At 40.7% G+C, this 13,341-nt stretch overlaps 1 protein-coding gene across 1 annotated transcript; it reads right to left on the minus strand.

Moving 5' to 3' along the window:
• Nucleotides 1-2,930: 2,930 nt before the first annotated feature.
• LOC136210701 (transcription factor TCP9-like) lies at nucleotides 2,931-4,423 on the minus strand. The gene has a single exon (XM_066002076.1). The coding sequence runs from the start codon at nucleotides 4,239-4,241 to the stop codon at nucleotides 3,063-3,065; it is 1,179 nt and encodes a 392-aa protein (XP_065858148.1). The 5' UTR covers nucleotides 4,242-4,423; the 3' UTR covers nucleotides 2,931-3,062.
• Between the last annotated feature and the right edge of the window lie 8,918 nt (nucleotides 4,424-13,341).

Genomic DNA, 13,341 nt, shown 5'->3' on the forward strand with positions numbered 1-13,341 from the left:
TGCTACCAATTTCCTTAAAGGGATTCACATCAACATTCCTACGGTCAACAGCAAGCGGCTTAGGAGGGACTCTGACACGAGAAGCTTGCTTCCTTCGAGGCATAGCCATCCAAGGTCCATACTCATGCTCCTCTTGACTTGAAATAGTAGCAGCGGGAATCGGAATTGACTCACTATTGTTTCCTTCAATCATAGGGTCCATTATAGGCTTCTTAGTCTGCTCCATTGTATCACTCTCAGCTCGTGTCATTCTTGTGCACAAAACTTCATTGACACTAGTCCAGGAGCAAACCTGTCTAAGATGACCATAACGACCGCAACCAGTACACATGGTATGTAAACCTTCATATTCTACTCTCTGCTCCATCCCATCAAGATCAAAACAAGCAATAAGGGGTTTCAGCAGGTTAATCTCAACACAGACCCTTGCAAACTTACCACGATCAGCAAAGGCCGTTTTATCGTCAACCTTAATAGGCTTTCCAATAGCTTCGGCAATAGCCAAAAGAACATCTTGATTATAATAGAATAATGGTATTTGAGGGAACCTAAGCCACACAAGGGTAGATTCAATCAGGGAGTCTGAAGGAAAAAACGTGGGGGACCAGGTACGCACTGTCAGATAATTTCCTTGAACAATTCAAGGTCCATCCAGTATTACATGCTCTCTGTCCAGGGGGTCATCAAATTTAACAACATAAAAACCATTCCCAACTTCCATCATCTTAAAGTTGGCAATCGGCTTCCACAAATCTGAAACCTTCTTGTGCAAAGCAATATATCCCAGCTTTCTCCCAAGCAGCTTAATGATCAGGGCACTATTCCATTGAGTTGTTAATTGTTGTTTCAGGGACGAGTCAAGTGATACCTTTGGGTATAAAGGATTCTCCTCATCAACAGTAATCACCACTTTCCCATTCTCACGAAGGTTTTCACGAACCTTGGAATCCCGTATCACTTCTTTATTCAGCAATAGGTCTCTCCAGTTCATGCGTGGTGGCTCCGCACCAGGATTCAATCTTGACCACGAAGGCCCCTGTGGATCAGAAGAAAACGGATTCGGAGGGTCAGCCGGCGGCCGGCCAAAGACGGACGGCTGAAGGGTCTCCATTGGGAGACCGAACGACGATCGCAAGGTTAATCGCCAAGAGGATTTATCACAAGATCCTATTTTTTCTCCAAGATCCTATTTTTTCTCAGTTTCTTTCAGTTATTAATTTGGCTAATTAACTTCAATATTTAATATTTAGAGTTAAATCAATAAAAAAGTAATATTCTCATCATATAATTAGCAAACTTTTTAAGAAAAAATTCAAAATATAATTTTGTGCATTTACAAAGATGTTTGTGCGATTTAGAAAAGTTTGTAAACCTACTAGCTTATGCGTTAACCTAGCTCATTAGCGACTACTTTTAATCGCAAAATGTGGTCGGTAAACATTACGATTGCTCAACGACTAAAGCAAATGGTCGCTAGAGTCTGTGACTATTAATAGAAATAGTCAGCGCTTGTCCAACGATTAGGAAGTTGCCGACTGAATGCATCTGATCGGTAAACTGCTAAATTCAATCTGTAAGCCTATTTAACTATCGCATCAACTATCAAAATTACGTTTCTTATTTGTTTTTTTTTTGTTTTGTTTTTTTTTTTGAGGAATTGTCTTCTTGTAATTAAAGATAGACTTGCTAACTAAAACCTCGAGTGGACAATAAAAATTTAAGTTATTTTATTAACGTTTCCATTTATTATATAGGAAGAAGTTATGTAACACCCTGATCCAAGTAGATATTATCCGCACTGGCCTAAATCCAACACCTTGGACCTCACGGCTTTAAAATGTGTCTGCATCTATTGGATTCTCATCTTACTAATAAGCCTCAATCACTCCCTCTCCATTTCCGATGTGGGATTCAGTTCATTCCTGCCCCCATTGTCATCCCTTAGGGCCGCTCCTTGTTCAGTTCTTCTATCTTGGCACCACCCTCTCCGGACCGGGTCGTTACAGGCCCACCAGCTTCCGCTTAGTTCGTCTCCGAACAACACATCGTACGTGGAGAGTCGGCTCTGATACCAATTGTAACACCCTGATCCAATACCATGTAGATATTATCCGCTCTGGCCCAAATCCAACACCTTGGGTCTCACGACTTTAAAACACGTCTATATGTATTGGATTCTCATCTTAGTAATAAGCTCCGATCACTCCCTCTCCATTTTCGATGTGAGATTCAGTTCATTCTTACCCCCATCGTCATTTCTTAGGACCGCTCCTTGCTCATGCCTTCTACTCCGGTGCCACCCTCTCCGGACCGGATCGTTACAGTATAAATGGACCAAAAACCACTAAAGTTTTGTTTGAAATATTTGCAAAGTTGGTAAATTTTAGAAAGTTTTAACAAAAAATAAATTGTCTATACACATGAATAAAATCTGAGACCCTTTTTCAAAAAAAAAAAATAAAAAAAAAAAATCTCAGACTTACACTTATCGACTTTTAAACCCCAAAATGTAAATCCTTGAAATTATAAAATTTATTTTTGTACTTTACCAACCTATTTTTATTTATTTGACCTATACCGATACATATCCTTTTAGATTAAAGTCTAAATATCAAATTAAAAGATAAAATTGTTATTTTAAAACAAATTAATCATGCAAAAGCCAATGTGGCCTTTTATCCTAAAGTGGTTGGAGCATAACCGGATAATTTTTCCAAAAAGGAAAATTAATAAAACGTCACTATTTCCATAAAATTAGTCTAGCGATTAGCTTAATTAAACCCACAATTAGTTAACACTATTCATGGAAAATGAGGTTGAAAGTGGTACTGAATCATGTCTCGGAGGAGCTCAAAATGGGAATTTGTTTGTCATATATGGTGTTCACTCAGTAATTTTCACAAACACATACAAAACGAAGAAGAAGAAAGTTTAATGGCGATAAGACATTCAGATTTGTTATTCTGATAAAGAAGAACCAGATTTTACAACAACACAGATCACAATTCTACAAAGTTAAGACCTAATCTTTAAAAATGGAGGAATTTCAATTTCAATGGTCACTACTGATTAGATTGTTGGTTAGAAGATCGTCCCATTAACTGCAATTCTTGCTTATCATATATCTCTAATGAAAAATCTCTAAGCATCTGAGCTTTTCCTCCGCCGCCGCTAGAACTCGCACTCGGCGCCATCGTTGATTTTTTCGCAACTTTCGCTCCGACGGATGTGCTTGTTACCACCGGAGAGGCTGCTTTTATCTCAATTCCATCTGCTAACTGATTATTAGCATTATTTGTCGCCGTCACAAATGACGATATTGGCCTTGCAGCCGCCGCCACATTGAAAACGGGCGAAACAGACGGTGTTAGAGTCCAAATTTGAGGTTGTTGCTGGTGGTTTGACGGCCCCGCCACCGCCGGCGTCGCAGCAGCTTGCGGAATTATCCAAAACGCGTTTGCAGGTAACATCATACCTGCAGCGCCGCCGACTGCCCAAACCGGTACTAATCCCTGTGCCGTCGCGGTTGGCGGGGACACTGTCACCGGAGCAAGCCCGGAGCTACGTGAAACGGGAGGTGCTGCTGCTTCGTTTATATCACAGAACTCCGAGTTGGAAGGGCGTTTCCTTTTCTTTGTGGATTCTGTGAATGCGTTATTGGTGTCATTATTGCTTGGTGTTGTTGGGATTTTGAGGGTCCCACCGACGGAAACGGCGATTGCCGGGACTGTTCCGGTGCCGGTAGCTTCAAAAATGGCTTGTTCGGCGTGTTCAAGTAGCCATCTGACGGTTTCACCGTCTGATTTATGGCCTAATTCTCGAGTAAGTTGGAAAATCCGGGCCGCACAAGTAGCGGGTATTCGGATCCTCCGACCCCGACCCTCGACTTTTGTGTGACGGTCCTTGGTCGACGACCGTCTATTCGTAGTAGTAACCGGAGGAATTGACACTGGCATCTCCATCTGCATCTGCATCTGCATCTGCATAGCCACCGGAACCACCCCAATAGGTGGCGGAGGAGGAGGAGGAGGAGGAGAAGGCTGTTGCGGGTGGTGGTGGTGGTGAGTTGTGAAGTCCGGGTCCAAATCAATGGGTTCTTCCTTCATTGGCATGAGCTGAAACGCCGTCGTTTCATCAATAGTATTAAAATTGGTCTTCATATTATCATCTCCGCTTGTGCTAAGATCAGAAGTTCCTTCTTCATCATCTGGGTACATTTCATCTGCCCTAAAAGACTCCATTTTTAAAGTCAATAGAAAGATAGAAAGATACCCAATTGAAAATAGAAGCAAAAATGGAGTCTTTAAAGGGAAATTAAGTAGCACTTTCTTCCCATTGGAGCAGAAGTCAGAAGAATAACAAAGCCTAGAGAGAGAAAGAGAGAGGGGGGTGTAGGGGTCACATTGGGGGGGAAAGAAAGAAAGAAAGATCAAAGTGTAGAATTAAATTCCCCATCTTCTTTTGTAATGCTTCATAATGAAAAAATCACGATCTTGAGTTTGGGGGGAAGGAGAAATCAAGGGATGGGATAAGATCATGGAAATAGGGTGGTGGGGTAGGAGAGGAGTGGGGAGAAAATGAAACGTGTCAAAATATAGTTGGTGGGTAAGAGGGGTGCAATAGGGTGGGGTCCCAATCAAGTGGACCAGGGGGACAGGTGGTCTGAAGTCTAAACCAATGGGGGGATAGAATGGTGTAAGAAAAGTCTGGAAAAGTAAGTAATATATTTGTGGGCTAATAAATAAATGGATTTCTATTGGTTGATGACACCTTGATGGAGGTGGTCCATGCATTATCGGAAAGAGGAAAGATTTCCACTAATTTATTTCTAGGATGATAGACCCAAAATAGTTCAACCCATTATTTACTCTTTTTTTTTTTTTTTTTCCATCTCTAATAAAAACAATAATCTGATTTCTGCTGCAATTCAAGAATTTAATTAGAATCAGTATAATATATTAGCATCCCAGAGTTAGACTCTCTTCTTTATCGCTGAAAAAAACTGAACTGAATTGAACTGAACTGAACTGAATGCCACTGAACTGAACTGAACTGAATTGAATTGAACTGAACTGAACTAAATTTAACTGAATGCTACTGAACTTAACTAAATGCTACCGAACTTAATAATAATGATGATATTAGACTTTAAAATAATTTTAATGATAATATTGGACATTAATAAACTTATAATAATAATAATAATAATGGTTCTAATAAACTTTTAATAATATCAATAATAAATAAATATATTATTAAAGATAAAACTAAATTGAATATCAAATAAAAGCCACGGTTGATAAAATCTTGGCTCGATAAAAGCCTATGAAATTAAATAAAAATAATTCTAATTTAAATTAAAAATACAAATTACATACAAACACAAATTTACATATAATTTAAAGCCTATGAAATTAAATACAAATCTTCATATGAATACAAACTCTTAACATTTTATTCTACTTAAGGGTTAAAGTGCAAAAATAACGTTTTGGGTCAGGAGTAATATTACCTCTAACGTTTAAAATTGTGCAATTTTATCCCTAACATTGATAAATTCGATAAATTTGAGAAATAATTCATAATATGGATGCAATTCCTAATTTTTAAATATGGATGCATACTTTAGTTTTAATTTTTTTTATTAAACGATATATACTTTAATAAACTATCATTTCTTGACTTTTATCTAATTTATAGATAATGATAAACTATAAATAATAATAATAATAATTAATAATAATAAATTATGATAAATTATAGATAAATAATAATAATAATAATAAATTATATATAAATAATTATAATATAATAAATAATGATAAATTACTGAATCCTGAAACTGAATGCTGAACTGAACTGAACTGAACTAAACTGATTGTTACTGAAATTAAGTGATAAAGAACAGGGCCTTATGCCAGTGTCATGTTCAATTGAAAGTATAATGTTTGTAGAATGATAAATTTTAAATATTATTAAAATAAATAAATATATTTGTATCCATAAGTTGAGTTTGGTCATACATATTTAATGTTTAACCTCGTCTAATTCAAACTCACTCAGACGTAAAATCAATTAGATTTGAGGTTAAGATCATAATTGTTGAATTAATTAAATTTTAGTTTGATATAATTTTATGGTTGATAATCAAATTTTAGTTTTTTATTTTGTTAGTATAAATATATTAGTTCAGTGTAGAATAGGTTTAGAGATATAAAACACTTAAACTAAATATAATATTTGATTTTTTTGTTCCACACGTGCAGTACACGTGACAAGAATTCAAATAAAATGAAATCCTCTTGATATCGAAGGTATATACTTGTTTTTGATGCACTAAAATGAGAGGCAAATATAGAATTGTTTCGCTAGGGAACCAATTTTACACTAACTATAATTTTTTGAGCCAAAATTTTCCTTTCAATCTCATTTTACATCTTTTTAACCAAATTCTTTTAACATATTATTTTGGGAGAGTCATCTTGAATCCCAAACTATCAATTTATCGGAGATATGGAGTCAGAACCGCTGCTGTCTGACTTCCGATGCCCAGCCGTCCTTCTCTCCGCCGCCGCCGGTGACGTGGGAGGTTACCTGTGCCTCCGGTGCCGATATTGGGTGTTAGTGAGTGGTTTTGCCTCGCATCTGTTGTGCGATCTTCGGTTCTGTGGCGTGACTTTCTTGTTTTCTGCTTTCTCTTTCAATCGCTGTTCGTAGTCGGCTTCTGCTGGTTACTGCCGCCGTGCCCGGGTTGCTGCCCCCTCTTGTTTGGCCCTCTCTTCTGATCCGATACACCGACGCCACCGCCTCGACATTTTGGTTAGTATTTTCTTTCCCCCGTTTTGATTCTCCGCCGAAATTGTCTGTCCGTGGCTTCAATTAACTGTGTGGATAGCCTGTTTTGTGCATTGATTTAGTTTGTTCTTCCCTGTTTTGCTGGTTGGTCTGTTCTTTGATTTCCTTGGGCTTAATCTGCTCTTTGTGTTTGGAGTTTGTTTGGGTGCTTTGATTACTTGATTGGGAGTTGTGGTTGAACTAGGCAGTGTGTGTTTCTAGTTGCGGGCTGTCGGGTTTGCTGTCTGCTTTAATTTGTTTCCCTTGACTCTTGGTATCTATGGCTGGAGTGGAGAAGGCTATAACCAATCTATCCTTGTCGGATGGAGAGGAGGAAGCTCTAGACCTTAGTGGTCCATCCTCAAATCCTATTGCTATAAATGGAGGGCTAACCTTGATTGGCCGGTTCCTTACAGAACGTACCATAAATACTGTAGCCATGAAGGCTAGAATGGCCACGATATGGAGACCCGACAGGGGTGTGGCTATATCGAAACTGTCAAACAATAAATTTGTTTTTGAATTTTATCATGCAATTGATATGGCCCGGGTGGTGGAAGGGGGCCCTTGGTCTTTTGATAATCACTTGCTTGTGCTTGCTCTCTGGAAAGACGAACCGTCACCTGATTTGGTTGAGTTGTATACTGCTGATTTTTGGGTCTAGATTTATGATTTGCCTATTGGATCTATGTCAGAGGGGGTGGGTAGACAGATTGGGGACTTTATTGGTAAATTTCAGGCGTATGACATCAATAATAACACTGGGTTACGCAGACAATTTATGAGGCTGAGAGTCTCGATAGATGTAAGAAAGCCTTTGAAGAGGATGAAAAAAATTCGTAAGGGGAAGGAGGAATGGGCTTATATATCTTTCAAATACGAAAGGTTGGGTTCTTTTTGTTATATATGTGGCTTATTGGGGGCATACTGACAGATTTTGTGATAAGATCTTCACTCTGAAGCCTGAGGAGATCACTAGGGAGTGGGGGGATTGGTTGAAGGCCCCTGTGCGCAGGGGAGGGGATGTGTTGAGTGTGAAGTGGCTTAGAGAGCCAGGTAGTCAGGCTATGTCATCAAATTCTGGCAGCGGGCCTACTATTGAGAAACCTGTAAAACTCCCAACAGTGGGGCAGTCGAGTGGGGGCAAGGAGGGTGGGAAGGAGAATATCCCTGGGGGTCAGATGAGTGAGAAACTGAAAGGTAAAAATGATGTAGGGAAGGGGAGCCCAAGTGTACAGCCAGTACAGGAGGGGGAGACAGTAAATATGGCTGTGGATAATGAAGATGATGGGCTTGAACTGGTAGACGATCGCAAGCGTAGGCGAGCAGACCCGGAGTCGAGTTCAGTTCAGGCTATTGTGAATAAGCTGCAGGGGAACGGGTCTGATCAGGTTCTTAATACTCCGAAGGGATCAGTTTCTACGAGCCAAGTAGATTTTTCTTCTTCTAATGACACAGAAACGACGCGGTCTGCGGAGCAGACCCGCCGAGGATTATGAATTGTCTAAGCTGGAACTGCCGAGGGTTAGGGAACGCCCGGGCAGTTCGGTCTCTCGGCGAGCTTGTTAAGACAAGTAAGCCGGATTTGGTCTTCCTGATTGAAACTTTGGTTACTAACTCCTGTATTGATGTTTTGAAGAGGAAGTTTGGTTTTGAATGTGCTTTTGCAGTTGATTGTAGAGGTAGGAGTGGGGGAATTGCCCTACTTTGGAGGAAGTCTGATATGGCTTCGGTATTTTCTTTCTCTGATCACCATATTGAAGTTCAGATGCACGATGCTGAGAAGGGGGATTGGAGGCTGGTAGGCTTCTATGGTCATTCTAACAGAGCCAATCATGTGTGGTCCTTGAATCTCTTGACTCAATTGTGTTCCTCTTCGATCCTCCCTTTACTGGTTATTGGGGATTTTAATTGTATTCTTTCTGATTCAGAGAAGGTTGGGGGTCCAGCCTACCCTCAGGGGTTGATGCGTCGGTTTCAGGAGTGGTGGAAGAGAATCTGTTGATTGATCTTCCTACACAGGGCAGTCAATTCACGTGGGAGAGGAGTCGGGGTACTAGACTATGGGTCAGGGAGAGGTTGGATAGGGCTATGGTCACTAGTGCTTGGGCGGACAGATTCCCAACTCGTCGGCTTCATACTCTGATCTCAGCTTACTCTGATCATGCACCTATTTTTTTAGAGTTTGATAATCCGTTTAGTAATGTGAGGCGTAGTCATTTTCGCTTTGAACAAGAGTGGTTGTCAGATCCTGAGTTCAAGGTGTTGGTGAGGACTTGCTGGCTAAGCAGTAGCTGTCATAACCTCGATGCCAAGCTGGCAGCCTGTGCCAGTAGTATGGAACAATGGGGAAAGAAGTATCGGCTGAGGTTTAGAAAGCAAATTGAGGGCTGTAAGAGGAGGTTGGATGGTCTTGTGGATAGTAATGCTCCGGCTGATGTGGTTAGTTTCCTTCAGGCCAAAAGTGAGTTGAATGCCCTACTTGAGTCTGAAGCTATTCATTGGCAACAAAGGGCGAAGAACTTCTGGTTATAGGAGGGGGACCAAAATACTAAGTTTTTCCATGCCTGTGTCAAAGCTAGAAAGCAGAGGAACACCATTCGCCATCTTAAGGATGTGAACTGTCTGATAGTAGAAGGAGTAGATGATATGGGGATAATTGCCAAAGCATATTTTTCTGATCTGTTTGCTGGACCTACTAGTCCTTGTTATGATGCTGTGAATACCCTTGACCCTCTTGTTACGCCTGAAATGCAGGCTGACCTGTGCTCCCCTTTTACTTTGGATGAATTCAAGATTGCCATGTTTCAAATGCACCCTGATAAATCCCCTGGTCCTGATGGGTTAAACCCGGGCTTCTTCCAACACTTTTGGGACCTCATTGGCCCCGAGATTGTTAATGCATGTAAGGGTTATTTGGCTTGCAAGGAATTTCCCCCGCACTTAAATGACACAATAATTGTCCTTATCCCCAAAATTGATAGGCCTGAGTGTATGAAGGATTTTCGCCCTATCTCCCTGTGCAATGTGCTTTATAAATTGATTGCCAAGGTCTTGGCTAACAAGCTCAAGCTTGTATTACCTTTCTTGGTATCTGAGACTCAATCTGCTTTTGTCCCTAGTAGGTCTATCTCTGACAGCATTATGGTGGCCTTTGAGTCATTACACTTTATGAAAAGAAAGAACAGGGGTAGAATTGGTGAGGTGGCTTTAAAATTGGATATTAGCAAGGCCTATGATAGGGTGGATTGGACCTTCCTGAGACTTGTCATGCAAAAATTAGGCTTTCCTGGATTGTGGATTGATTGGATTATGTTGTGCATATCTACTGTGGAGTATTCTGTGTCGCTGAATGGTACTTTTGTGGGCCCGATTACCCCGGGTAGGGGCCTGAGACAAGGCGATCCTCTGTCGCCGTACTTATTTATACTGTGTGCCGAAGTCTTATCTAAACTGATTACAAGGGCGACGGTTGAGGGCTCATTCCATGGGTGCCTCATCGCTAGGGGTGCGCCAACCATTACACACTTATTTTTTTTGCAGATGACAGCTTCCTGTTTTTCAGGGCCTCTATGGAGGAGTGTAATAAATTTGGGTTGATTCTTTCTGAGTATGAGGCAGCATCTGGTCAGGCTATCAACCTGCAAAAATCTAGGATTTTCTTTAGTCCGAATGTTGGCTTGGATCTGCGAAATGAGGTATGTGACTCTCTTCAGGTCTTTCATCCTCTGGATACTGGTCGCTACTTGGGTCTCCCCTCACTAATTGGGAAGTCCAAAGTGGCGATTTTTAGTTTCCTCAAAGATAGACTCAGGAAAAGGTTGAGTGCGTGGTCCCTTAGGCTCCTTTCTGCTGCGGGTAAGGAAGTGCTAATTAAGGCAGTTGCTCAAGCTCTGCCAACTTTTTGTATGAGTGTCTTTAAACTGCCTAAATCCCTTTGTCTGGACCTGGAGAAGATAATGAATTCATTTTGGTGGGGTATGAAACCAGGGGGTAGGAGATCGATTCATTGGCAGAGTTGGGAAAGGCTCTGTAGGGACAAGAGAGAGGGAGGGTTGGGTTTTAGGAGCCTCCAAAAATTCAATCTTGCCTTATTAGGCAAACATGCCTGGAAGTTGATGGTTAATCCAAATTCTTTAGTGGGTAGAATGTTTAAAGCTAAATATTATCCTAGAGACCCTTTTCTTTCCTCCAAATTGGGCAATAATCCTAGTTTTGTTTGGGGGAGTGTTTGGAGAGCCATTGAGGTTTTGAGGTTGGGAGTTCGATGGAGAATTGGGGATGGTAAGTCAATATGTGTGTGGAAAGACCCATGGGTAAATACTGTGGCCCCTTTTATGGTCCAAGGTGATGCTGTTATGCAGCAAGATGATACAAAAGTGGCTGACCTGTTTATTCAAGGCAGGAAAATCTGGGATAGAGGGAAGGTAGAGGAGTTGTTGACTGAGGCAGATGCTAGAATTGTGTGTAGGATGGTGTTGCCAATTAGAGAGGTAGAAGATGGACCAATGTGGAATTTTACAAAAAATGGCATGTACACAAGTAAATTAGGGTATAAATCGCTTTGTGATGGTTATGGTGATGAGAATCAGGATGATGGGTGGAGTAGAATTTGGAAGATGCATGTTCCTCCAAAGGTTAGAATGTTTGTTTGGAAGTTAGCCTCGGGTTGTGTGGCCACTAGACACAGATTGGCAAGAAGCGGGATGTCAATCCCAATGCAGTGTCCCTTCTGTCACTCTGATACCGAGCATGACCATCACCTTTTTGTGGATTGTGTATACGCCCAAGAATGTTGGAACCTATCCGGGATCAATACAGATGTATTCCAACCTGATTATCTAACGGGTTCTATTTTGCAGGTACTTTTGTCCAACGATCAAGACACCATAACCAAGGTGGCAATGACGCTTTGAGTTATTTGGAACCAAAGGAATCATATAGTCTGGGAGAGCAAAGTCCAATTACCAGAAACAGCAATCTCTCTTGCGGGTAACTACCTTGCTGCTTGGCGCCAGTCCCAGTTGAAGAACCTTCCCGCTGCTGTCCATCATTCTCCCACGCCCCCAGCGGTTCACGCCGATGCCATCATCGCAGTCCCTACCCGCCCTGATGCGCAGCGCCGGCCGCCCATTGTCCTCACCGTCGACGCAAACGCAACTGTTGGCCATCGTCATGAGCTCTCGACACGGGTGACAGCGACACGGGTACGACATATTAGTTGGTCTCGCCCCCCTTCTAGCTTCGTCAAATGCAATTGTGATGCGGCTACCTTTAAAGCTGAGTCACGGAGTGGGGGTGGGAGCCTTACTTAGATCCTCTGATGGATCCTTCATGGCTTGTCGCAGTCGCCTAATCCCAATTATCGATGATATTAGGGAAGCTAAAGCGTTAGCTCTACGTGAGGCATCGCATTGGTGTGTCTATCTTAATTGCATTAATGTTTTGTTTGAAAGTGACTCATTGATAGTGGTTAATAGTGTCAAATCGGTTGATCCAGACTTGTCTGTTTATGGATCAATTATTCAGGATTATAAGGTTTTGTTAAGTAGTCGACACGATTATAAAGTGTCTTTCTCTCCACGCCTAGCGAACAGGGGCGCTCATGTTATTGCACGACATGCCCTGTCCAATGCTAGCGAGTTCGTTTCTTTTTCTGCTCCGGTTTGGTTGCAGGAGATTATTAAAAAAAAAAAAGAAATTGGTAAAAAATACACTCAAGTTTATTATGTAAAGGACTACTTCACACTAAAAAAAAAATCACATTAATTCATCTACTTTTCATCTATTTGTAGGGGAAATTTGGCAAGCACCAAATAGTCCGCTCATGATCAAGTTGAATAAATTAGGTTAAACTATAGGGTTAAATATACTTAAGTTAGAACTATAAAGAGACTAATAAGATATTAACCTAAATCAGAAAGAAAAAATTAGTCTAACTCCCTCTCTTTCTCTAAGTCACGCACGATGCCCCCTTCTCTTGCTATTCTGTTTGTTCGTTCTTAGTTCGTGAATCATCTTATCTCTTTTTGAGTGTTTCGATATAGTTGAATCGTGACCGATAATATACAATCAAACTTCATTCTTCAACTTCAATAAATCTCAACAAACTTCGTGCTACAAGAGGTAACTTGTGAAATCGTTCATGATATTCGGATATGTATGTGGTAATCCTTTCATTGGTATGAGAGTCTATAGCTGTGTGTTCAGTCAATTTTGATCCATTCGGTTGAGTAAAACAAATTTTTGGATGTATGATAATTATTAGAAAAATATTTTTTAAATTTCTCTGTGTCGAAATATTTTTTTCCGAGACTGATTTTGGTGTAAACGATAATTGTGTTAAAACAATGTATTTTTTGAAATACTTGGTCTAGTACTGTTTCTGGACTTGTGTGAGTACATATTTGCGATCCCTGTGAGAAAGATGCATTGTTTGAGTCCTAAATAGCATATTATTGATGGAAACACAAGGATCATTGAAACACGGAGCTTCAAATTTTTTGA

The sequence above is a fragment of the Euphorbia lathyris genome, chromosome 1 (assembly GCF_963576675.1).
Source record: "Euphorbia lathyris chromosome 1, ddEupLath1.1, whole genome shotgun sequence".
NCBI classification, from domain to species: Eukaryota; Viridiplantae; Streptophyta; class Magnoliopsida; order Malpighiales; family Euphorbiaceae; genus Euphorbia; species Euphorbia lathyris.

Excerpts from the sequence above, each read along its gene's own strand:
- LOC136210701 (XM_066002076.1), bottom strand. The coding sequence starts at position 4,241 with ATGGAGTCTTTTAGGGCAGATGAAATGTACCCAGATGATGAAGAAGGA.